The following is a 27,590-nucleotide window of genomic DNA, read 5'->3' as shown; positions in this document are numbered from 1 at the left end:
GGTAGTATTCAATGTAGCTGTATAAGGACAGAACTTATGCTGAATTAGCACATGCCATTGCGCCAACAAGATGGAGGGGCCAAAACCAAACAAGTCAGCGTCATAGCCTGCAGCCGGTGGCTGCTCTGCCGTGTGTCACAAAAATGCGCCGAGCATACCAAGACGGAATATAAACAAGTGAAAATGAACCAAGTACCCGCTCTATAGCATTTGAACAAATACAAATCACTCAGACCTTTATTTCAGCATCAACAACAGCAGTTCTTGATGTGTGTGTGTGTGGGGGGGGGGGGGGTAAATGACAGCACCATTGGTCTGGTTGAGGTGGAAAGTGCCATGTAAAGAAGTCAAGTGCTGTTGTAGTGAACACACTTGACGTATCAATGCATACGAGTCCCAGCAGAGCAGTGGTTTGGGCGAGTTGGTACACAACACAGTGGAAGGCGCTGTGTGTCTTCTGCGTCTCTGTCCCCCCCTCTTGTGCTACGCTTCCACATGTCAATGCAAGTTACAATTAGATACAAGCTACACTTTCGCATAGAAAATACGTATTATGCGCAGATACAAGGAAACACATTGCAACATTCGTGTCTCACTTGTACACAAGCTGACCAGTCTGCAAAAACAATAAAAGATGCATGTGCAAGGACTGACACAAAATTAAAAAAAAAAATAAGAGAAGGCCAAAACCGGTGAACGGTCATGAACAACCAATCGCTTATCCACGCTTTAAAGGTATCAAAATGAGCGATGAACCTTAAACGTAATAAAAACAATCGAAATAGAAACAAAATCCCTATTACAGAAAGGCTGCAAAAGCAGGGTTGACAGTCGAAGCCTGATTTCGTAAGCAGGACTCAAAGGCTGCCCAGCATGCTGAACGATTTGTGAAAATGGTCGCCTCCCCTCTCATTCCCATGCCCGACAGCCGGCCCACATTCTACGGCGCCCCTCGAGCGCTTAGCGACCTGCATGCTTGATCACAGCACAAAGCCGGAGAAATCACAGATGCGTGCGCCAAGCTCGTGGCATCACGCACACGCTGTTTCCGCGCCCTTGCAGAGATAAGGCACGGCTACAAGGACAATCTCGAAAGTGCGCCAAAACCAAACATTCAGTGGCGTTCAATAGCCGGAGCAGCCGTGTGATGCACTCCTCGAAGGCAGACACCTGGAGCACAGCAACGCAAATGTTAGCGAATGTACTTAGTGAAGACATTAGAGCTGAACTTTTCCCCATCATAATTATTTGTGCTCTGCCCGATTTAACTCCGAGCCTGAAGGATACCTTGCCAGTTTCAGCCCACACATTGACGGTGTTTCCAGTGCGCTGCGGTGTCGGCCAAACACGCACACTGAAGTGGAACTCGAGAGCAAAAATGAACAGATGCAATCAAACTGCATTACAGTCGGCACACACACACAAAGCAGTGCTAGTACAGCGTCGTCTTATGGCCTTCAGTGGTGGCGGCCTTGGAGCCCCTGGGGCATGCCACGAGAAATGGCCGGGCCTCTATCCCCACTTCCTCACTGCGTGGTGCAAAATGCCACCTAATGCCGCGACAGCGAATTTGAAGGCCTTGATTGGTGTCAGAATGGTGCAGGAGTGGGATCACTGAAAACCAGAAGAATGAGCACAGCCCAAGAAAAGGGTGAAACTTCAGGATTCCGCGCCGTATTCTACACGACCTTGAGATTGTTTTGTGCAGTCCCCCCCCGGGCAATGCGTGATAGCTGTACAGAAAATGCCACGACGTTGTGTCGTCGCACAACTTTGTTCAACTTGAAAGAACCAGCCTCAGGTGACGCAGTCAGCTCCTGTGATCTCCTTTAATCGAGAAAACACGAGAAGCACTCCGATTTCGCTGTGATGTGGTGGCACAACAAGGGCAAGCACTAAAACCGCAGCTGCCAACTGCCCGCTAGCATTCCAGTGGTGCGATCAAACCGAACGAGAGGCAATGGCCCCAGTCGTGTTCCTGGGCTCGGGCAGCCACGGGCAAGACTCTCCGACAACACGAAAGAGTCGCTGTAGAACAGGTGACGGGGAGGATCAAGCAAGCTTGCACTCTAGTCTCCACAGACCTCCTCCTTGCGGCGGGAGTAGCAAACGGTGCGGGTCTCGTGGAAGCACAGCACGATATCTCTGCTTTGTCAGAAGACGGGCACATGCTCATGCACGCTCGGGTGAAACCAGCGTCACGGCAGCCATGTGAACGCTGTGAACAGCCTTTCTCAGGGTTCATGTCATTTCTCCTGCCGCCACGTAACAGTATCATCAACGCCGCTAGGATAGCTTCTGCATGTGTTTTATGCCATACAACAATGCTAAAAAAATCCCTCGAAAATGAGCAGTTACAGGCTACCGAAGGCAGAATGCTTAATTAAAAAGGGTAGCGCCCTGGGCACGTTGGTACTCCGTTGTTAAATAAAATGATTGCTCTAAAAAGGGGGACACGGACGGAGTGAGGACGGACACACACGGCAATTAAGAAGTTGTAAATTGCCATACTTTTATTGCAGACATTTGCTTTGATTCGGAACTGCCGTATTTATTGGAATATAAGGCGAGGGTTTTTTTTTTCTTTCCAAAAGCTGTAGTCTCAGTCATACCCCACTTTGTATTGGAAGCACAGTATATATATATATACATACATATATATATATTACAGGAAAATATTCCTTGCACACCGACAAGTCGTAGCAAAAAAAGAAAGACACGCTGAAAAAAGAAAAGGTTTAACGTTTCGGCCGGTCCCTCAGCCGAAATGTACTCTTCGGAGTACTCTGAAGAAAGGGAGTCCTCTTCCTGAAACGTCAGTAAACTTATTTTTATTTTTTCTACGTCTTTCTCGTGTGTCTCTGTCTCTACTAACCCTATTTTTTCACGCTCTGGGTGAATTTTTATCTTCCCAGACTATATATATATATATATCTGGAAATTTTCTGTCCTCTCCAAACTTCACCCTCACCTTATAATCAAATAAATACAGCCGCACACCCCTACCAAATACTGTTTGCATAACTAAGACTGCTTGCAGTGAAATGCACTTTGCTGGTTCAATGAGTTCATTTTTTAGCTCGAAATGCCCATACCTTGAAGCCCTGTGCAGATAAAAGCAGACGTGAGAATTGAGCCTCGAGATATCGCAGCCCTCAACTTGCACTTGCCAGAGTCGTTCGCACCTCAGGGGAGGAGCAAGCCTCGTCAGACACCCATGCAACCAAGTGGCAGCTGCCAAAACAGTGCTACTGTGAAGTTCCACAAAACTGCAATCCACTCGGGAAATTTATCCGTAATAAAAAACTAAGAAGTGTTAAAATCATTCCGGGTGCATTGTCATCGCTCCAGTACATGCCAGTTAGTCGACCTGCATTCAACTCAGAGATCCTACTTGCAACCAACCACCCAACTGCGACAGGTCTGGCGGCAGTAAGTACTCTGCCAAGCTGGTCGTGGCATGCATGGTACACACCACAGGTTTTTAAAACATCAGGGTTGAAAAAGTGGGACCACTCCATCCTCCCCCATTCAGAGCTAGAGCTCCATCTCCCAGTCCCGTGGCTTGGGCGGACTCGCGGGGCACTGAAAGTTGGCCTCTTGCAGCGGAACCCGGTTGGAAGCGTACGCCTTGGACTGTGCGGACGCCACTCTGCGGACTCGCTGCGGCGGAGCCTTAAGAGTGTTGGCGGCAGCGGCGCGGTTGAAAACCTCTACGTTGTTGCGCACAATGCCGGCATTCCGCTCACGGATCTGGATGATGCTCTCGCGCTTGGTTCCGGCACCTCCACCGATTCCGGGAGGGCTCAACGGCAGTGCAAACAGGCCGTCTGTCCACACTGGAGGCGTGGGAGCCTGCTCCTGTTTCCTGCGGTGGTTGCTGGGAGGTGCGGGGAGGGCAAACAGGGCTGGAGTGGCGGGAGTTGTCTGCAAGTCCGACGGGGGAGCCGGCGGTTCATGTGCATCCACGCCGATGTCCATGGGCTCGTCTTCCGCAGCTCCAGGCTCCTGTGTCGATGCACAACTCCCGCCGGTGATGGCGAAGGGTTCCCCTGCCGTGACATCCACCCCGCGTTCGGGCAGACTGGGCAGCGGGGTGCTGGGGGCTTCCGGAAGTGGCTGGCCGATGGTTGCGGATGAGGCAGCGTTCCTCCGTTCCCGCAGTGCGGCAATGTGCGCCATCGCGTGTGCGTTGAAGGGGCAGTCCAGCTCCGACACAGCGTCACGGAAGCTGCTCCGCAGGTTTTCCTTGCCCTTCGCAGGCCTCGGCTTGCTGCCTGCACAGGGAAGCAGAAAAGAGTCGCACAGTGCTGCCGACACGGTCCATGTCAGTGAGACACCGTTGGACCACTGAGACCCACCAGCAGGCAACAAGGAAAGGATGCCGGTTCCCATCAGGGCAAGGCAGACGAGCTGAGCGAAGAGAGAGGCTTGGCCGAGCCGCAACCAACTGTGCAGCACTTCCTCCGAGTGTGGCCAACTCTGACGCACAAAAAGTGGCCCACCTCCGTGCAGCCATGCAGACCACCTGCGGCTCAGCTTCGCTCCCAAAACAGCCCGTGTGCAAAGCCCTCATTCTGCCTCTTTCGGGGGACCCCCAAGAACCAAGTCGTCCCATCAGCCCTCTCAAGACGCCCGAGCAAAGACGAGACAGTGTTGGAACCAAGCGCTACCCTGCACGGTTACAGATGAGCATCATGCCAGCATTAGTGTGGCCGCAGGGGGAGAGGGGACATGAGGCGCTGCACTACAACACAGTGCACGGACACGTAGTTTGCACGTTCCCTGCAGTTTGCCCTCCGTCCGGGTTACGTTGAGGCACTGGCCACTCGGGCACGTCACTGTCCACACTTGCGCCGATGCGACTGCCTCCAGCGAGCTGTTACCCGACCTTCCCTGGTGCTTCCACCACTGGCACTCACGTTACATGAGCACGACAAAAACTGGTACCAATGACTCCAGCACACAGGCTACTAACCTGGAGCACTGTGGGTGGCGGAAGTTCTTTTCAACACACAGTGGAATCCCGCTGACACGTCCCCCAAATCTATGATGACCCGCTTCCTACAACGGACCACCTCGGTCCCAGCAAACTCCCCATAGAAACAATGCATTAAATACCCCGATGATGTGTGTGTGTGTGTGTGTGAGAGAGGGGGAGAGAGAGAGAGAGAGAGAGAGAGAGAGAGAGAGAGAGAGAGAGAGAGAGAGAGAGAGAGAGAGAGATCATGTTTATTGCGAAAAGCAATCGGTCCCCAGTCCCAGACCCCTTGAGCCTTCCCAGCCTCAACTGAGGTCGGAACTGGCCAGAGCTCTCTCCCAAAGCTTGTGAGAAGAAAGGGAGGGATTTCATGGGTCTATTCGTTTCACCTGCACCGCGTGAACCAGTTCAGGCGGTGCCGCACTTCGCCATTCGTTTCGGCGGTGCAGCTCGCGGCACCTGAACCGCGCCGTTCGATTCACCGGTGGTGCCGACGGGTGCAGGACGGGTTCATGGCTTTGCCTGCACTCCCTGCCGAGGAGGTGCAGAAGCAGACGAAAAATGTGCAGGTCTGGTTCCGCCGATGGCGGAACCCGCTTTGCACCGCTGTGAACTGGTTCAAGAGGTGCAGGCTGAATCGAATAGGCCCCATAAATGTGGGTGCCCCCCCACCCCCACCCCTACCACATGAAAGAGCGTCCCGGGGGCATGGCACTTGGGTGCCCGCAGTCCGCTTCATACGACCACAGAGTTTCTCAATATCACCTAGAGTAGAAAGTGTCGCTGCAATCGCACGCCGCCATGGGAATTGTGGGTACTGTGGGAATCGGATTGGCAGCCAGTGGCTATGGATTAGGCCTCTCAGCTCTGAAGTGCTCGTTAGTTCCGTTTTTGGTATACTTTTCCGTTTTCGGGATGCCACTTTCTAGCATTCAATGGCTATCACAGACATGTCTAAATAACAGCGCGATTAGCGCATAACGTATATGCTCGCGTTAGCGGCGAGAAGATGAAGGGGTGACCACATGCACCGGCGGCGACAAGCGACGCGGAAAACGTAACTCAAAAGGCACAACAACAGTGTATTGGGTGACAGCCACAAGCGAAAAAAATTAATACACTGCTGCCAATGTCCTCGGTCGTCGTCGCTCATTGAATCGTCGCTGCCGCTCGCTTGTGGGCTGCTTCTGGCCGGCAAAAAGCGGGCGAGCGTCCCAGTGGCCTGTTATACCGCTTCATACCGCTTGCCGCTGCCACCCACACTACAGCCACTAAATAAGCTACGCTAGCCCACACTATCCGTTTTCTGCACACATTCAGTTACGATTTTCGCGTCGCCGTCGCTGCGTTTACTCACTCTTTGAAGCATGCACTTCCTTGGGCAGGCGCAATGACGCAACATACATAGCTACTTGACAAGCCAGTATTTATTTGCCATTTAAAGCATTCATGCAATTTCATAATTTAAGTTTAAGTTTAAGACAATCTAAATAATTCTTTTCAGTTAAATATTACAAAAAATCAAAGAAAACCTCACCCAGTTCGGAGTATGTAATAACTAAAAAATATATCCAGGACGGCCCGCTGTACCTGGTGGCGTGAGCCAAAGGCAGGACTTGTGCTTTTTTTTACCTTTGTAACCCCCAAATTTGTTTTGCAACATAAGCCTGCTGACACAGTGTCTTACACAAAATGAAACTGATGCTGCCTGATGTCCCTCAAGGGTCTGCAGGCGGGCCAGACCACTTGCTGAACAGACACAACCAAGCAGGCAGGTACTCGACGGCCCCGCGCGGCAGCAGTATGCAAACACGCCAACCGCGAGAAGACAGAGTTCAGGTGGCTGGCGGACCGTGAATCTGAAGCCATCGCCACCAAACGTCAAAACACATACTAGGCAGCGATGACCGAACACCCGCTTGAACCAACTTTCTTCCTTTCGCGACACTCTTTCTCCCTGCTCTCTCCTGATCAGCGTCTTTCACTCCACCCATTTCTCGGTCACCTTTTCTCCACCGCTGTCTGGGACTATTTTTCGTTTCACTTGGCTCGCGCCTTCCTTCCCCCTTCCCACTTGCCCAACAACGTCGGCCTCATCTCACGTGCGCAAGTGTGAGGAAGTAGCGGTAACTTTGCGTCTTTGAAGACCATTTCGTCAGAAAAGACGGCCAATCTCTATGGTGGGGCTATGGGCCACGAAGAGGAAGAAGAGGTGTGCTAGAGGATTCCGGCGAAGGGGGCGGGGTGTTCCTGATTGACCGGCAGTTGTCGTAAGCAAGAGGACAGCCTGCGGACTAGACGCCGCTCTTCTACTATCGGGTGCGAGACCGTGGTTCCCCTGCGACGGCCTAGAAGGCGACGGCCAGGGAATGACAGCACGGACCAGCGGCCCACGACCTGCCCATGTTCGAGGAACTTCCGCCGGCGCGCCAACAAAGCTCCAGCCAACCTGCACCCTCCCGAGCAGCCCATCCAACCCGTGAGACTGTTGAAGTTTCCAACTTGACTTCCGTTAGAACGGATTCATGTTTTTGTTAAGTTAGCAGCCCTAGTTAGTTTTTTTTCCCGTCGCCTCTCCCCTCCGCGTGTTCTGCCATAACCCAACCCTATAAAGTGTGACGTTTCCAGTTCTTCCCCATGTTGCGGCAGCCTGTCTCGTTATTCTCCCGTCCGTAATGCTGGGGATGGTTAGGAGCCTGTATTACATCACATCTGGCGTCCGCGACAGGACTCTTCATTAACTTAACCCGAAGAGCTAACGTCACCGGCAGGAGGATTGGAGAGTTTGAGACGGGACATGGATCTGGAAAAACTAGTCACGCATGGTACCCAACTGGGTCTCAGGGACTCTGAGCCCCGGGAATAAGTGAGGGCAGGCTCCCGCGACATACGTTGTAAGCGTTTAAATAAGTTCTTAGCCCACCTGTCACGCGAGACTGTCTACTAGGCCGGCTTTTGCTCGCACCCCGGCCACGCAACGCTTTCGCAAGAAAGTCGTATTACCAGGGTTCCACTGCAAGACGAAATACAGACATGTGCTCCAACACCCCAACACCCTCACAGTTCACTTTCTTTTACAGATGCACAAGTTCTGGTGCCTTTGTTTACTCCACGCTGATAGAAAAGGATAAGTCTGCCTATCCACCTAGCTATCTACAACGATTACTTGCTTTTATGATTCAAACATGTTTCTCCACACTGATGAGTCCCGCGCTGTTTGTCGATTCGCACATGCGACCAAAGAAGAGAAGTGCACAGGAAGTTGCTTGACGGCCCGGCGGCATCTCGCTGCCATTTGCAATGCTGGATGTAAACAAACGTTTTGTTTCTGGCTGCATCAGTGGCTCTCTGTGGCCATGATTGGCTGACTTGTTTGTGATGCCGTCGCGTGACGAGGGATATAAGCCCGGCAGCAATCGGCGCTGCCGTCGCCTTGCGACGAAAAGCGATCGCCAGCTTTGTGACCTCGTCGCTTTGCGACGTTGCACAACGTGCAGAGCCGCAAGTGGGAATGTGCCTTTAGGCAGAACTGTGGCATGAGAAATTTTGGGGATGATGTGGTCCTACGCGCTTCTACCAGCAATTCCTGGGAAATACCAGCTCCCCTCAGCCTCGTCCCAACCTTTCTTTATTCGAGAACCCTTTGATGTGCACAGCCGGGCCAGACCACCTGCTGAACAGGCGCAGGCAAGCAGGAAGGAGTTGACCTTCGACTGCGCCTCGTGGCGCGGCAGGCTGCTAACATGCCAGCCGCGAGAAGTCAAGGTGGCCAGTGGACAGCGAACTTGCAGCTCCCACCAAGCCGACAAACGTGAAAACACATACGACGCAACGCCATGGCAATGACCGAACACCCGCTTTTTTAGTCTGCTTGATTTTTGCCACGATGCTCTCTCCCCCGCGTTCTCTGCTTATCAGTGTCTTTCAAAGCCACATTGTCGCTCCGGTCCTTTATTTCCCCGCTTTTTTCTATCGTGTGTTTCGCTTGGCCTTGGCAGCTGCACAAACCCTGCTCCATTTGCTTGGTCGCGGCAACCTTTGAAGCTTGTCCTGCGTGCGAGGCGCAGGGGAGGGGGGCGTCCTCTTTTTGGAAACTCAGGATTTCAGCTAAAGATCCATAAATTTTATACAAGAAAAAAAAAATACAAGAATGCACTAAATATAGCAGCTATAGTGAACTAGAATGATCTAGTGGCGCGAACGGCGAGGAAGGGGCGTGCTCTTCGGTGTAGAAAGCACCAGGTGGCGCTACCACGCCCTCTTCGAGCGGTGCCGCCGCGGCAGTCGCTGTACTTCAGGCGACCGGCAGTGGTTATGGCTGTCGTTGTTTCAAAAAAGGCTGCTCTCATCTGGCATCCCCATACCATGCATAGGAACTTTTGTAGCAAATCCGCTTGTTTGAGGTGTAGGGAAATGGCTATCATAGAAATCGAGTTTTTTTGGTGTCGTCTGCTACCTGCGCAGACGATCGATACGAGTGTACGCGTTCGATGTGCTGCCGGTGGATAACTGCTGTGTTTAATTCTTTACGAATGGGTTTACTTTTTTTATTTACTGTAATAAAGTCTCGGCATTAGCCTACTTGTGGCTTTGCTCTACGGAAGCAAATTATACCGAGCATCCACGCGTCCAGTAGCACCCGTGAGTGAAGGAATTTTTAATTTAGGCGGCCTATTCTGTTTCCTATATTTTGCACCCCAAATGTTTTGGAGCCTCACTTGCAGAATGTGCATGACATTGCCAGGACGATAAGTAATACAAGAAAGGTGAGCTTTTTTTTTTTTTTGAAGTTCAAGAAAGTTTGGAAAATAAAAATGAAAACGCATTTTCCCTAGGCGGGAGTCACGGCAATGGCTTAGCCAGGTGAAGCTATATCGCATAAAAGTGTTTAAAACAAAGCAACACACCTGCGAGTTTAAGTTCTGCGTCTCAGTTTCAAGTACTTCGAAGCCTGGCGCTTTCGAGTGTTGCTGCTGTCAATGCTCTTGTGAAAAAAGCAAGTTGTTATTTTAAAAGCAGTGAGCTCGGCTGCCACATTTTTGCAGTGGTCAGGGCAGCCAAGCTGGAGCTCCCTTTTTGCCTTTACCACCTTCACAATATCAAGGCTCAGAGACGTGGTGAAGGCATTTTCCAAATCAGCCACAAACTGGCATAGAAGCGCAGAGGGGTATAGGAGCTAGACAGCACTCGCAATAACGACTTTTCTGACGATTGCATATCCCTTGCTGCTGTAGGGGAGCATCACGGAAACGCAAAACACACAGAAAATGCAAGGCCTCGACCAGAAACAGACGGACAGTCTCTCTGATCACGCACCGCCAACGCATCGCACATAGGCTTATCGTCTGCGCCGCTAGCAGACGGTACAGCGCAACATTGTTTGTAGCCGTTGCCCGATGGCTCAAACGGGTCTGATAAGCGACAAAACTTCCCTAGAAAGGTACAGAGAGAACTAAAGCGAGAGAACAAAAAACGGCAGCGGCAATACCTGGCGAGCGCCCCCAAGCAATGGCCCGTTCAACGGCGGCACCGTTCGAAGAAGGCGCAGTGGCGCCCCTGGCGGCGGTAGACGCGTTTTGCTTCAGCCGAGCGCTGCAGAGCGGCTCCCGTTCGCGCCACTGGATCAAGCTATTCTAGTTCACTGTAATAGCAGCTTAAATAAGTTTTTAGCCCGCCTGTCGCATGAGGCCATCCACAAGGCCGGCATTTACTGCGCCTCAATCATAAACAGGGGTGGAAGCAGGGTCTAGCTTTTTGGAGCAGGCACGGTAGCAGCAAAAGTCTTATTTTGGAGCAGCTTTGGAGCAATTTAGGGGCTACTTCGGAGCACTTTTGGAGCACACTGACGGCCTTAAATAATGCGGCTGAGCGCACTTTTAAGAGCAACTACAGTCTACGCTCGTTACAGCGGATCCGGCAACAACGGACTTTCGGTTACCACAGACCATTTTTGTTGATTTCTCTGGTCCCCATGCGTTTTAAATGGAGTCCACTCCGCTCACAACGGACCCGGCTAGAGCAGACTATCGGCTACAACAGACTAAATTTTAGGCAAAAATTGTTTCGACTGAACGTTTACAGCGGACTTCCGCGGGGCCGGCACCCGAAAAGCTTTTTGTTTGTTTATTTTGGCAAGAAAACTATTATGTCTGGCAACATTGCTGGCAGCCGGGTCGTTGGTGCAGCCAAGCCAAGCCAAGCCAGTGGCTTTTTTTTTTTTTGCGACCAGCGGCATGAGCGGCAGGGTAGCTGATTTCACTGTCTGATAAATTAAGCGTAATTAACGCTGTTGAACATGGGGAAAAAACAGGCTGACATCGCCAGAAGTACAGGCCTGTCTAAGCAGAGTGTCCGCTCTACCGTCAAGAACAAGGCCGCTGCCGATAAACGCGACTCCGGTGAGATTGAAAACAGGGCTATCGAATACTCGAAGTGGTGCACTCGGAGGAGAGTCTGCCCTCGTCAGTTTTTTTATGTAATAAAAAACTCGGGTTCAGTGAAGTTTGGCTTTTATTATTCCCACGCATGCATCGTTCCCGTTCCGTTCGGTAAAAAAGGTAAAAAAGGGGGCACGACATCGTTCGCCGCAACATGTTCACCGCCCTTCTACTGTTCCAGGCCCTGGCCTACTGGATTTCCCCGACAGCATGCCTTTTCCCTGGACCACTCACAACCATGGAGGGCCCAGACACCCCGGCATTCGTCACTCGGCTTCCGCTTCCTGGAAAATTCCTGTGCCCACCAACAAAACCAGAACCACCAGTTCTGGCCCGGATTCACCTCGTCACCTGGCAACATGTTCATTCGTGTACGTCATCTGTGACGGGACCGCATCGTAGTGTATATAAGCTGGACAGCCGCGCAGGACGCTTGGGGCACGACATCGTTCGCCGCAACATGTTCACCGCCCTTCTACTGTTCCAGGTTTGTTACCTTACTTGTTCTGAAGAATATCGAAGCAGCAACCGTTTCCTTGTCGCGGTGTCGTGCCCCAGCGACATGCAGTGCAGTAGCATTATTCGCCTAATAAGCGATTCGTTTGCATACCACTTGCTGTCTGAGTTGTTGCTGTTACTGTCGGGAGATGTAGAGGTCAACCCCGGGCCTCCTAAGCCTGACATCGCCTCGCTGGTTGCTGCTATCAAAAAACTTGAAGACGGGCAAACAGATATTCGTGCAGACCTAGTTCAAGTCAAGGCAGCTCAAGCTGCCCATGAACAGCTGATATCGTCATTGAGTAACCGGATTAACATGCTAGAATTAAAACAGTCCGAGCCAACGTCCACCACTCAACTAAATGAAACTTCCCAGATCAAACAGGAACTCGAGGTTTTGAAGGCCGCTCACATCGACGCGAATAACCGCATGCGCCGAAATAACATTCTTTTCTTAGGCCTTGACGACTGCGAAAAAGAAACTTGGAAGGAGTCGGAAGAAAAGGTTTTACAATTTTGTGCTAACAACTTGGAACTGCAGCTGAGCCCAAATGACATTGAACGGTCTCATCGCCTGGGCAGATATTCCGCTAACAAAAAGCGCCCTGTAATCATAAAGCTTGCCCATTTCAAAATTAAAGAAAGAATTCTTGCATGTGGCCGAAAACTTCAAGGAACAGATTTTGCCATTAGAGAAGACTTTGAAGCGGCAACACGACTCGCACGTGCTAAGCTAATCAAATTTATTCGTCCGAAAAAGTGCGCCTTCAAACTGCAACTCGATAAGCTCCTCGTTGGCTCGAAATCTTATTCCTATGACCCTGTTTCAGACACAGTCATCGAAAGCTCTAGTCAAAGTACACTTTCGTCTTCATCTAGTTCACCAGAAAGCGCTGCACCTGATGGCCAATGACACGCTAAGACGTATCTTTCACCGCCTCCGTTCCGCCAGTCGACCCTATCTTCTATGACCCTTAACATCGCCTTTACTAACGTGCGCAGTATTATTCCAAAACGCGATGCATTTTGCAGCTTCACAGAAGACGTATCGGCAGATATAATCCTATTAACAGAAACTTGGTTGAACGAGGACATAAATGATAGTGAAATATTTCCCGGCAATCTCAATTTGACGCTTTATCGTCGCGACCGCAGCAATCGCCGCGGTGGCGGAGTCCTAATCGCCGTAAAGAATTATTTGTCTTCTTCCCTCATCTTTCATGATGGTGACTTGGAACTAACATGGGTGCTCGTGTACAACACCAATGTGAAGTCAGTATTTGGCATCTGCTACCGCCCACCGGATCACCCCACTTCCTTCTGTAGCTGTCTCCGTTCTTCACTTACTCGCGTTAGAGATATGTTTCCACAAGCACCTATTTTTCTGTACGGAGATTTTAACTTTCCGGAAATTTCATGGCCTTTGCTGACAACTACCCACAGTTCACCGCACAGCGAGTCAAAAGAGTTTATCAACTTAATTTTGGACTTCAACCTTAATCAAATGATAACGTCCCCTACCAGAGGAGATAATACACTAGACTTACTGCTAACATCCTGCCCTGATAACGTTCAAAATGTTACTGTTCTTGGAGGCTTGAGCGACCACAATCTTATACATATTTGCATTTCCCTGCCACTACGTAAAAGATCACCATCAAAAAAGTTCATCTGCGATTACAGGAAAGGAAATTTTGAGGCGTTTAACCGGGAGCTAGAGCATTTCTTTCAAGACTTTAAAAATATATACCTAAACCGCTCTGTCAACGCAAACTGGGAAATATATAAAAATGTCATGCTAAACTTAAAAAAGAAATACGTACCGAATATTCTGGTCAAGACTGATTCAAACAACCCTTGGTTTAATAAACATTTGAAATCAATCCTGAACCGTAAGAAACGTCTGTACAAACGAGCAAACGCAACTGGTCATACTGAGGCCTGGCACAGGTACCAGTTATGTTCTAAACAGTACATTCAGGAGTTAGGTAAAGCTAAAGCAAAATTCTTCTCTACAGACCTGCTAAATATTCTTCAAACTAACCCCAACAAGTTTTGGCGCATGATTAGCAATAAGCCCGGCTCTAATCTAATACAACTTACAGACCAAGGCAACGAGCCCATAAATAACGATAAGTGTGCAGATGCCTTAAATGACTATTTTTGTTCTGTTTTTTCCCCTAGTAACGCTGCTATTTCTGTCCCCACTTCAACCACTTGCGTGAGCACGATGTCCGCTATCCACGTTAGCTGTGAAGGCATTTTTAATCTCATCAAAGAACTTAAGTTGTCATCTTCTGCCGGTTGTGATCAAATTAACAGTAAATTATTGAAAAACACTATTGTTTTATCCAGTCAGATACTTTTCTTGATATTTTCGCAATCCTTAGAATCCAGCATCATTCCCGATGATTGGAGGGTTGCGCAGGTTGTGCCGCTTTTTAAATCTGGAAATCGAGCAGACCCCGCTAACTATCGTCCTATTTCGCTCACAAGTGTCCCCTGCAAATTGCTCGAGCATATAATAGCATCTGCCCTCATGAATTACCTGGAAACAATTAACTTCTTCTATCCACATCAACACGGTTTTCGAAAGTCATTTTCCTGCGAAACGCAGTTAGCAGAATTTACATATGACATCTTTTACTACATGGAAGACAACCTCCAAGTGGACGCGGTATTTCTGGATTTTTCAAAGGCGTTTGACCGGGTTCCCCATAATCTTCTCTTGCTTAAGCTTTCTTCTCTTGGAATTCCCATTAATATACTACGCTGGATCGAACACTTTCTACAAGGCCGCATGCAATATACTACCGCTAACAACCAACGCTCATCGCTCACCAATGTAACTTCTGGAGTCCCGCAAGGCGCAAGCCTATCACCATTGTTGTTCCTCATCTACATAAACGATTTGCCTACCAATATTACAACAAAATTACGATTATTCGCTGATGACTGCGTCATCTATAACCCCATCCGCTGTCCCTCTGACAACCACTCCTTGCAACACGATCTCAACACAATTTCTACTTGGTGCGATAAATCTCTCATGCCATTAAACCTCGAAAAATGCAAAGTCTTGTCATTCTCCCGAAAACACACTATTGTTCAAAACCTGTACACAATTAAATCAGTACCAGTAATCCCGGCCACTACGTATAAATACCTTGGTGTTCATCTGACGTCATCGTTGTCATGGGCGTCCCATATCGAATCTATCTGCTCAGACGCTTCACGCACACTTGGCTACCTCCGTCGCAACCTTAAAACCGCATCCGCCGATGTTAAAAAACTTGCATATCTAACGTTTGTTCGACCAAGGCTAGAATATGCATCATCAATTTGGAACCCCTCACAATCATATCTTTCTCACGATTTGGAATCGATACAAAACCGTGCCACCCGTTTTATAACATCACAGTACTCCCACACAGTCAGTGTGACGTCACTCAAACAGTCCATCAACCTCCCCACCCTCGCTACACGCCGCGTTATCGCTCGTTTGTGCCTTCTACACACCTTTTATTTCCCGTCCCAATCACGACATGCTTTATTAACACCCCCACCAAGAGCTTCTGCCCGTCTTAACCACAGTCACCCAATCTCTAGAATCAAGTGCCGTACATTATCAATGAATAGTTCTTTCTTTCCTCACGCAATAGCAATTTGGAATTCCCTACCCAATGACATAGCTTCATGCCCTAACCGAAAATTATTTCGCAAAAAACTTGAAACGGCGAACCTTTCAGCCTTCACGTGATACCCCTGCCGAATCGATTGTGAAAATTCCGTTGTCACGTTTTCTCTTTTTTTTTCTCTCTCTCTCTCCCTCTCTCTGTCGAGTAATTATGTTTACAAGAGTTTTGCTATTCCTAACTGATGCTGCTTTTTATTGTAGTCTTGTTGTTGTTGTTGTTGTTATTTTCGGTGTATGTATTCTTATACCTTGGCGCAAGCCCCCCCTTATGTAATGCCTTCGGGCCTTTAAGGAGCAAATAAATGAAATGAAATGAAATGAAATGCCTCAAGTAGGGGTTGTTCCCCATCCATTGTGTGCAATCTGCCGGTGCCGGTAACCGTGCGCAGTCCAACTGGTCTAACTTTCGATTTTACAGCTGTCCGTCATCAGATTATTTCATTACAGCTGTTTCAATGACCAGAATAAAATCGCTAGAAATGTGGAAGCTGCCTTGAGGGAACGTCAGGCAGCGATCCGATTTGTTTGACGAACGGTTTCGGGAAAACCTGCCTCGTCGTGAGGGGATGTAAAAGAGCCTAGCTAATGCTGATGGACACGACTGATGTTTTATAGCTGGTTTATAATTGCGCGTAGTTATATTCTTGCGTTATTTGCTCAGCTTGTCTTGCGTCTTTACACGCTTGACCGCATGCGCTAGGCCTTTTCGAAGTGGAAAGCTTTGGAAACGGTGTTTACCTTTGCCCTCGCGCGAACACTGTGCAGAGGTGCTGCAGGAGTGTAGAAAGAACAAAGTATGTACTGTGCAGGCAATATCAATCAAAGTACCCACTGTAAGGCTCATCCCCCCCCGTCGGATACTGCATACTTCGGCTACAACGGACGTTTCTTTCCGGATTCAGAGGGTCCGTTGTAACGGGCGTAGACTGTAATCCAAAAACTGCATGAAAAATAGAATTGGCCAGAATTATTTGGAGGGAGCGCAATAAATCGAATAGGAGCTGGCACCTTGATATTACCCTTTACTTGGGACTGAAACCTGCTTTTTCCAATTCCTTTAAACCTAGCAACTTTTTGGCTTTTATTTGTATAATAATCAACACTATGCTGCTAACGGTGGCTGCTTTTTTTTTTTTAATTTTTTTGTAAAGTAGTTTTGAGCTAAAACAATCGCGTGCAGTGCGCCGCCCCGCTGCCGCCGCAACCATGAAATCAGGAGTCGTGAACGTGCCCTACCCGCGCAGCGCTCGCCGAGCGCGCGTCGTCTCCCACCGATAGGCCGCAGCCCCAACACGAAGACGGGCGCCGTACAATATGATGCCGTATTCGCAGCAAGCTGCCGCCGCCGCGTCGACTGAGAAGGCAGGCATCATAGGAAGGCAAAGGCGGGCAGCGAACGAAGATGGCGATTTCACGACGTCTCATTTTGTGGTAGACGCGAAGGCGAAAGCGGGCACGGCATCCCATCAAGACGCCCGCTTTCGCAGTCGAGTCGGGCCTCGTCGGCGCGCGAACGAGTACGGCAGCTGTGTGGCGCGCTGCACGCAACTGTTTTAACCCCACACCACTTCTTTTATTAAAGCAGCGCGGAAAATTCGGCTTCAAATGAACTTCTGATGCAAAAGGGCCGTTATTTCCAGCGGAGCTGTTGTTACTGGCCGTAAGTTCGGGGTTCGTGCGCGCCGAAAACTCCCACCGAGGAACGCTAACGCGCACATGTCGCGCAGCTGTCGAAATCGACAGCGGGAAGGAAAGTGATAGCGGCCGCCGCAACACTCTAGCGGAGCGTGCGCATGCGCTCAGTATCGTAGAAGAACCCTTCGCGCAGGAGCTCGCGTCATCGTGCGCGTGCGCTCAGTATCGTACAATATCCCACCCGCGCAGCGGCTTCGCAGTTCTCGGTTCGTGCAGGTCCCGAAAAATTAAACTTCAATCACCACAGTAACTGCGTACTCGCGCAATAATAATAATAACAAAAAAAAAAAAAAACTACTGATGCGAAGGATGTGCGAAGGCATCGTTCGTCTTACTTCGAGCAGCTGCAAATTCCAGAGGCCATGCCTCAAGTTATATCACTAGACAACTGTTCAAAGTACTTTTACTCATGCTGGTGACAGCCTTCCGCAGGGGTGAGACAGCCCAAAAAAATTTGGGAGCAGTTTTCGGAGCAGCAAAATTTCGATTTTGGAGCAGAAGAATCTTGATTTGGAGCAGGTAGGGACATTTAATACATCGTCTTGTGAGCTTTAAAAAATCATAATTTCAGCAATTTGAAGTGTCAAGTACAAATTCCAATCAGTTTTGAATACCCAGAACACTGGAACAGCCTTACGCGAAAGAATTTATTAAGAGTATCACAAAGTTCTAACTGCACTACCTTTTTGTTGCGGATGTACGCAACACTGACAACAAAACTGCCGTTGACATTATCAAATTTAAGGGCTCTGCAATTGTGGCGTGTTTTCTTGCCGTTTTAATGCTAGAATTGTTATTTTTGTAATCCCAGGCTGCGTTGTATGAGCGAGTGTAATCACGGCAACAGTTGAGCAACTTCGAGATAACGGTCGCATAGCCCAACCAGCCTACCGTTGCAGTCCGTGGGGCGCACGTCCACCCGGTGATCATTTGAGTAGCGTTACGGTTTAGCCACCTAGATTTGGGCATTAAATCTCACTTCGCATACATCAAGTGTTATTAGTTGCGTGCTATGGCAACCATGCAGTCCTGCAGCTATTGGGCGCTGCCTGTTGTGGCGCCGCAGCGCAGCCCGCAACTTTCGTGCCGACCGTTCCCTCCCGGGCCGAGGCTCGCGATCGCGCTTCGAAGCACAGCAACACCTCAGCATTTTATAACACCACAACGAGCCAAGAAGTTCAATTCACGAACCCGATTATAGACGCACGCACTGCGTTTCGCACTCAAGGACAAACCACGCCGAAGTCGTAGGCCCCACACTTCAAAACTTTTTTACGAGCCACGCAACTTCTCGTAATCTCGCACCAATCTCAAACCATATCCCCGCGTTAACGTCACTGTTCAGAGCCACAATTGATAGAATGTAACCCAGCTGTAACCCAGCTGATAGCGTAAAATAAACCAGGGAAAATATCGGCGATGCGCAGTCAGATCAGGCGGCAGCCATGTTTGTAGCCACAGCAATGCCTAATCGGGAAGGCCGTTTCAGCGAACCCTGACAGAAAGCCAATCGTGTTTTAGAAGCTATCGTTTGCTTCATTTCAGTCTTTCTATTTTTGCCATTTCTGTTGACCGACAATAAAAGCGGTCACCGGGATGTGGGAGGCTTTCGTCCCCGCCGGAACTGACATGAGCATCAATATCCGTGCCTTTCAGGCTCTTCTGGCGCAATTTTCGCAATTTTCATGCTTTTGGAGCAGCTTGGCGCAGGAAAATGGATTTGTATCAAAAAGGTGCAATATGCACAGCTGTCTCACCCCTGCTTCCGGGAAAGCCGCGGCGATAATAACGTTGCGATGAACTCCACGAGGGAACCACGAGTGCACCGATTCCGAACTGCCGTGGCTATGGATGCGGCGTGGATGCGGCTGCATCTATTGCGTAGCCAGCGCTCAGTGTTGCCCGGACGATGACAAGACTCGGCTAAATTTGGCGTTGTATGCTCTCAATGGACAATAATCGCGCAAATTCCCGTTTCTGCGCAGCTTGGCGCAGCAGGGCAAATTGGCGCACAATGGCACAATTGGCGCTGCAGTTCCACTCCTGCATAAAACACCCCGTCATACGTCACTTCCGTGCAGTCCCTTAAAAGTCATATTACCACGGTTCCCCTCTATATTGCATCGATGACAGTTCACCACGGTACGGAATGCCGTCAACTGAAATGAGAAAAAGCGGAGGCCCCAATACCGGCCCTTGCGGAACGCCCACCTGTGCTGGAGTGCCTCTTGGTACCGGGCCTGGCGCTGCGGGGGGCAGAGGGCAGCCCCGAGCGGAGCGAATTGGGCCGCCCCCGGCGCAGGCTGCTGCCGGCAAACGGCGCGGCACAGCTGCCTCCGCCCCCCCGCCTCATCGGCTCTGGCTGCTGGGGCTGGGCTTCGTCGGCTCCCTCCTCCAGGTGGGCCACACAGGAAGGGGCCGCGGCCACTGAGAAGGGGCCGTCAAGACAGCCTGGCTCACATCCAAGAACCCACTCAACTCCGTACCAGCCACCAAAGATGTGACCAAAACAAATGCTACAGTGACATGATATGGGCATTCAAGCGATGCTACCAAATGGCAGAACTACAATCGCCCCACCGTGTATCTTGGCGGTGCACTCTGTGAAGGCAGAGGGGTGGCCACTGGTTGATACTACGTTTTCTTTGCTATTTGGGTTATTAGTTTTTGAGGTTGGCGATGAAGTCGGTATCACTGTTACTGGAACAACACAATCTTCTATTATGCCTTCATGGCCCTTAAGGGGAAGTGGCAAATACTAAAACAGCTTCTATAATTTATGCACCAATGATAACCAAACTTAGTGCACAAGTACAGTTGACTACCACAATGCCAAAACATATCAGTTCGTGGCTACCTTGTGTAGTTGTAGCGCTATCAATGCACTCTACTAATTCACTCATTCCCCAAATAAAGAACTAATTAAGCTTCAAACATTTGTCCCACCATATTCACAAAGCTGAACTGTACGCAATAAAGCTCTTCGTTAATTCTTCCCAGGCTCTGTAGCTGTTAATAAATTTAAAAAGAATATACATACTTTTACCAAACACAAATTTTTTTCTCTCACTGGATAGGAAAATGGCCATTCCACATGAAATGTCCCAGACAGTGGGTTTGAGTAAAAATCATGGTCGATCCCTCCACTACACTACTCACTCTCGTAGCCAATTTCCGGAGGAAGAAATGTCTCTTACAACAATTGGAACATTGCTGTGGTGAAGACATGAGCAACCTTGCACAGCCCATGTGTCTATCGCACTGAAACTGACTGTTCAGCGCACTCACCGCCACCCACCGCCAGTGTCTCTGGATTGGTTGCAACAGCTGTAAAGAAATGTGCCCATGCCGCTCAGAGATGCCGCCTTGCCCGACCACAGAGCCCACCTTCAGGCTCACTAGCAAATGCCAATGCATTGTAGCAAGGATGCACGGCTCTTTTTCCATCCACTGGGATTTTTCAAGGCACTCCGTATATTATTCTACTTTTGAAATTGTTTGCCCCCAACGCAGGTGTTTGTTACTACCGCAATATTTGAATTGCAGCAGGAGACAGAAAAATTTTTCCCTATAAAATCAATTACGAGAATGAATAGTGTAGGATCGACCATGATTTTTTATAGTGTAATTGGAGATAGTTGAGCGTGGAATGACCCACAGGGCACGGATGCTGCGCCATTTTTTGTGGATACTTAGTGAAGCTGCAAAATTAAACAAAGTCTACAGGGGTGAAACAGGGCCCTTGGGTTTGGGAGCAGGCAAAAGTGCCTTTTGTAGCAGGCTGGGCCAGAAAGGCCTCTTGGGGCAGGTTTGGAGCAGCCAGAAATGCCATTTTGAACACGTGTAATGCCATTTCAGAGCACTGTGGTGCATTCCTGACCTCCTCCCTACAGGTCACTGTGCCAGCACCCTGCAAGTCAAGATTTCTCCATCTACTACCTCAGGCAATCTACCGTGCACTATGGCCTACTACAAACCAGGAACGCAGTCCTTGTCCTCCACCTGGAGGTTCACAACATGCCGAGTTATCTCCATTTGGACCCAGCGAGCGCAAGGGAGGACCAGATAACAGGCCTTGCTTCGTGTCTGGCAAATGGCAGCGTTTAAGCGACCATACGGCGGAATTCCGAAAAACAAGGCTGCACTTTTTCTCGGGTTTGTGGCAGTCGATGAACTGACGCCGTAGACTACGCAAATAGAGCGTTAGAAAGCACGACTAACGTTGGACCATCCTCCACTAAGCACAGCTAGACCACAAGCGAAAATGAGTAATAACCACACAACAAAAACGAACAGAATTAACAAGTGTCCAGGACTGTATTTGTTCAATACATGCAGCCATGGAAAGTGGCAGGCAGCAAAGCTAGGATCGTCGAAAATGGGCGACTAACTTGATGTTCACCTCCAACCTGTCGTGCGAACATCATTCGACCTATTTGCGATGAGACAGAAAAACATTCTGCTTGTGGTGCTTCTCACCGATTGTGGCGGAGCGGCCGGCACCGGCAAACAAAACCGCGCACGTGCGGCACGACGGGACCGCGGAGAGGGCACGCAGTGCCTGCAGCCTTACGGCTAAGCCAAAGCCATAGCCGCTCACAGCCTTGATGACAACGAAACCATGACCGTGTTGATGAAACCGAACACGCGCTGTTTCACCCATGGGGCATCGTGGCGGTCGTATATTCAGGCACTGATAAACGAGTTTTGCAGGTTCGGCGCAGGATGGCGCAGCTGTCCCCCCACCCTCGCACAGAGCTCGAGTGCTGCACACAGTGCACGTTTGTGAATACGGTGCCACAAAAATTTGCAGAAATTCAAGCTTCTTTAATTGGGGTGACTAGCCGGGTGCCCAAGATAGCCGTGAACCGATTTCCGTTCTGTGCGTTCGTACCAATTGTGGTTAGTTTCAGTGCATAAATAACAAGGTTAGTTTTAGTCAAAGGGACAGACAACCTACTTTTGTCGTGTACATGTTCTCTAGCTCATATCAAAGCCAGCGTTTTATATAGCCCCGTGACCACAAGCAATTGTTCAACAAATTGGTGGAAATAATTTTAATTTGGCAGCAAACTTCCTGAAATCAGAAGGGTGGCGATTCGTAGTGTCCCTGTCACATGACCGGCAAACCTAGCACCTACTGTGACTGCTGAAACGTTTAAGTATTGAAAACCTTTTAACACAATATTTGTGCAAGGTTAAATTGTATAGGTATTTCTAAACATTATTTTTAGAATTTTAAAGACACACAGCCCACCGTCGCTGGGCGGCTCTCAGTGTGGCTAACTGAGCCTCCATGCCCAGAATCAACGGCAGCGTTCAGTAAACAGACCCAGTGAAGGAAGGAGCTTTGAAGATTCTGCCTGAGGCAGAGGCGTTTGTTCTGCCACAATATTTGATTTCGGTTTCCAAATACGCCAATGGCAGCTTAAAAAAAAAAAAAATATATGTCGCGTCTGGGGAGAATCGAACTTCCCACCTCCGCAACGTGAAGCCAGATTCTACTTATTGTCTATCCCAAACAGATGGTGCATTCGTGCAAAATAGACCGTTGCATTAAAAAACACATAACGGAACAGGAGAGCCTGCGATTCAAACTTTTTTAGCTGGGACAAGTTTTTAAATATTGTTTTTCATTTCGCATACAGACAAAATTATGTTTCCGAGCTACTCTATGTCATGGTTGCCAGCATTATTTTTGGGAGGGACACATACAGTTCGTAGATCTAAAAATTTCGATCTAAACGTTATCAGCAAAACCGTTTCTCATCGAGGTGCTTTAAGCAATGCCCTTTCATTTGGGATAGAGAATATATACTCGACAAAAATCGGTTGTCTGTCCCTTTAAAGGGGGAGGTGGGTCTTTAGACAATTTTTTTTATTATTAGTGCCAGCTAGATGGAAATTGGCAGTCTTAAGCAGTTTTTTACACTGATTTCAAATTTTAACATAGCTTCATTTGTTCAATAAATACAACACTTTCAAATTTATTTATTGAGACCTTCCTTACGGGGGTTTAGAGCAATTTGGCTTTAGCAAAATCAATGATGATTTATACGGACTTAATGCCAAAGGTCTACTCTGGGGGGCTATGCTATTTTTATTCATTTCGAAGACTTTTGCAAAGCATGAAAGAGGTGAACATTTGATATCAACAATTTGTATAAAATTGCCTCATTTTTATTAATTTTTGCAAATAGGTAAACAATGACAGAGCAATAAAAATAGCATCACCCCCTAGATCAATTCAATACGAATACAATGGTACCAGTCTTGTAATCCTAGCCTAAGAGCAACATTACAAAAACCCCCGTAAGGCAGAGCTTGGTCTTGCAAAAAAAGAAACTGAGAAAAATGCATTTGAAGTTTCAGATCTAACTTTTGCTACAGCATAGCTACAACAATATAAATAGCATCATTTTGTAGTTCTATTCTTCACAAAGAAAAGCATACCAACTATGTGACTGTAACGCAAAGATAACTCTGGAAAGACTGACATAAGTTCACATGAATACCGTACAAATTGAAAAGGAAAATTAAATTTTCTACTGCTACACTTCAGAAACTGTATATCCTCATTCACCTTTTCTCTCAGTGTCTTTACAGAATACAGAAAGGCACAAATACCATGTGCTGCTGTTATTTTTGTGCTACCAATGAGACTAAAGCACGGCAGCCACCCAGAACTAGAGATTGTCCTGCAATGCATCTCAAACCTACACCAAGGCTGTAGGTGAAATGCACTTTGGTGATCAATGCTCCAGTGATACAAATAGCATCAGCTGCTAGACCAATTCAATACAAATGAAATTATACCAGCCTTGCTATCCTGGCTCAAGAGTAAGATAAGGAAACACCCCGCAAGGAAGAGCGTGACCTCACAAAATAAACTGTAGAGCTGCAGGTGGACTTCGATTTGGCGATGGATACCACAGTGATACAAACAGCATCACCTGCTAGATCTATTTATTGCAAATTAAATGATACCAGTCTTATCATCCTAGGTCAAAAGCCTGATAGTGAAACACTCAGTAAGGCAGATCATGACGTCGCAAAATAAGATGGAGAGAAATGCATCTTTAGTTTCTAACTCTTGCTACAGCATGGCCCAATATAAAAAGCGCCGTGTCACTCTGTTCATCAAAAAAAAAAAAAAAAAAGGAAACCAAGTATGCGACCGTACCCCAAAAATGACCAGGAAGGGCTCTATGCAAGTAATGAAAAACTTTTGTAAACAGCGCTGGAAAACTGCACTTTTTGCTGAACTTCACGTACGGTAGTTCCTTCTTTGCATTTCCTTCAACGTCGATGCAAACTAAAGAAAAGCACAAACATATTGTGCTGCAGACTTTTTTTTCACAAATAAAGCCAAAGCACAACAGCTAACTAAATCTGGACGTTTCCACGCGGCGCTTTTCGGACCAGGTTCGTATGTGACAGGCAATCTCGGTACCGCCGTCTTTGGCGTCTTCCATGGTGTTTTCGTACGCTTGCAGCGCGTAGTTCCTTGAGGCAGGGGTGAGACAGCTGAATCAGATTTGGGAGCAGTTTTTGGAGCAGTGAAATCTCGATTTTGGAGCAGCGAAATCTCGATTTGGAGCAGAAAAACGACATTTATTACGTCCCCTTAGAAGCCTAAAAATCAAATTTCTGGCAACTCACGGGCGAAAAGTGCACTTTTTAGTCGGTTTTGAATTTACATAACACTGAAACAGCCATTCAATGAAGTTTTTTTTTCTACCAGAGTCTCACAAGGTGCGAATTGCACTACCTTCTTACTATAAACTGCACTACCTTTTTAATATACTATTATATGCATTTTTTTTTAATTCTTAGGTTGTATGCATAGATAGCGTCGAGTTCCGTTGAAAATATCGAATTGACAAACTAAGCAATCGCAAGGCATTTTTATTATCATGTGAATGCTGTATTTTTGTAATCCTAGACTCATCTTTACACACAACTGTAGAGCCAGGGGAAAAGTTGCGCAAAGTGAGGTGACAGTCGTCGCACCCCACCACCCTCCCATTTCAATCCCCAAGGTGCACGTTCACTAAAATCATAATCTGAGTAACGTTGACGTGTTCAGCCAGCTCCCTCTTGGCATTAAATTTCACTGCAGATAGATGAACCATTATTACTAGCGTGCAATATCATCCCATACCGCTATCGGGCCGCCCCTTCTGCAGCGTCGATCGTCCCATTCCCGTCGCTCGCAAGTTCGCTGTGAAAGGCAGCAATACCTCAGTGTTTTATAACACCGTAAATGAGTGCGAAAGTTCACTTTAAGCACGCACTGGCCTCACACTCAAGGCCGAAACACGGCGAATTCGCGGGCGCCATGTTGTTTTTGATGAACTCCCGTATTTCGAGTCCCGCAACATACGCGCAACACATCAAACGACTAAATGTAAACCCAGCCACCCCCATAACTAAAACCAAGGTAGAAATCAACGAAGAGCGCTCTGCCTGAACCACAAGGAACTGCTTCACCCGGCGGCCATGTTTTCACATCTTCACACAAAGATGGCGGCGCCCAGTAATGTCGTTCCGGAGATACGGCACTCCAAAAATTCCAGTTTTTTTTTTCATCAACTTGCAGAAGCAGTTTGACGCCTCAGTACTCAAAAGTATTTTTTCTACAGGACTTTGCAGTGGCTTTCAATGGGAAAATTTTAAAACCGCACGGAATATAACATGTGGAACCCGACATTGTGACTTTCGAAAAAACTATCTCGGGGACAATTTCATGCGGGTTTTTTTTATGGAATAATCAATCAATTAAACCTTTACAAACAGCATCACCTTGGCGGTGTTGGAAAATTATGCTGCCAGTAAGCATTTTTCCCCACTGAAACTGACAAGAGCATTAAATTCTTTGGCTCTCAGGCTATTTGGGAGCAGTTTGGCGCAATTTTTGCAATTTTCAAGCTTTTGGAGCAGCCTGGCGCAGGAAAACAAATTTGTATCAAATCTGCGCAATATGCGCAGCTGTCTCACCCCTGTTGAGGTGAAGGTTTCCAGGCATTGCGGCATGAGACATAAAGACGTTGTGACAGAATCGCAGTCACTAACGGCAGAGAAAACACAACCGAAATAAAAATACTGCGGCAGCGAACGCGCGCCTGCAAAAACAAAACGGAAAAAAAAAATGGCGGCTCATCGGCGCCGGCCAATCAGAGACGCGAAACGCGGGGCTCGACTCGAGCGCGCGTGCTCCTGCCAATCAGCGGCTCCGAAACGACCTTCAGTAAATCGGCGGTAACGCTCGTTCTCCTCATGCGACGCCATTTTGAGATGGTGCAAAATACGCACAAAGAAATCAGCTACAAAGCGAGCCCAAGATGGCCGCCGCCGGCAGTCTGCTTCGAGTGTGGTGCGCACGCGAAGTTCAAGCTTTTTTAGCCCGGTTTTCGGCGTTTTGCGGCTCCTGCTGCGTTTTCAAAGTCGTTTTTGAGATTATTCCCTATCAAATTCAGCGGTGAAACTTTTAGAGTAGGTGCTTGAAGGTATAAAGACATCAAAAATGTGTTTTTCCCAAAATGCGTATTTTCATGATTTTGGACCATTCTAAGACCCGCGTCCCCCCTTAAAGGGACAATAAAGAGACCTGCAGCCAAGTTTTCTCGAGCATACGTTCCCTAGTGCACAGCCAGGTCAGCATTTTCGATAGACAAGAGTGTGCAATTAAGCTTGCAGAAATAATTTTATTCCGGCGCCAAAAGTAGTGCAAATTAAAAGTGGTGGCAAGCGAATGCGTGTCCTGTGACCAAAAACCACTGCTACACACGTGACAAATCCTCTGTGTTGTAGCACTCACCTTCGCTCACAGTGCTGGCTACAGCCACTCTTTTGGGATGAGTATGAAGACACCACACTACAGTACAAAGCTGTCAACTAATAACAAGTTCGAATAACTCAACAAATACCTTGTTGAGAAGGCACAAGACAAGATCAGCCGCCATTCCCTTTCTGACAGCAACTACCAAATAGCGGTCAATCTACTGGAGGCACACTGTGGAAGGAAGGACCTTGCGATTAACCACAACTCACTTCCTACAGCTGCAGCCATGCCTCAAAAAATGTGGACTTGAATAGTAAGAAATTGCCTTACAGTGTGTACTGGTACATATTTTCATGATCGATTGTTCATGACTATGTCAGGACTTGAAGAAAGACGATGTACAGCTGGATAACATTACAGCAACGTTAGCACGCACATCTCAAGAACCGAAGCCTTATCCAAGGCAAAGAAGAAAAACGACTGTACACAAGGGCAATG

At 48.2% G+C, this 27,590-nt stretch overlaps 1 protein-coding gene across 1 annotated transcript; it reads right to left on the bottom strand.

The window, feature by feature from the left end:
• Positions 1-667: 667 nt before the first annotated feature.
• On the bottom strand, positions 668-27,156 carry LOC144141312 (uncharacterized). The gene is made up of 3 exons (XM_077672885.1): positions 27,129-27,156; positions 19,520-19,735; positions 668-4,277 (listed from the first exon to the last, which is right to left on the bottom strand). The coding sequence occupies exons 2-3, from the start codon at positions 19,659-19,661 to the stop codon at positions 3,538-3,540; spliced, it is 882 nt and encodes a 293-aa protein (XP_077529011.1). The 5' UTR covers positions 19,662-19,735; positions 27,129-27,156; the 3' UTR covers positions 668-3,537.
• Between the last annotated feature and the right edge of the window lie 434 nt (positions 27,157-27,590).

This window comes from Haemaphysalis longicornis, unplaced genomic scaffold (assembly GCF_048455015.1).
Source record: "Haemaphysalis longicornis isolate Haplotype H1 unplaced genomic scaffold, Haemaphysalis longicornis Haplotype H1 scaffold_6, whole genome shotgun sequence".
In the NCBI taxonomy this organism is placed as follows: domain Eukaryota; kingdom Metazoa; phylum Arthropoda; class Arachnida; order Ixodida; family Ixodidae; genus Haemaphysalis; species Haemaphysalis longicornis.
Note: the sequence above shows the minus strand (reverse complement) of the source record. Positions and strands in the feature narration are given on the sequence as shown.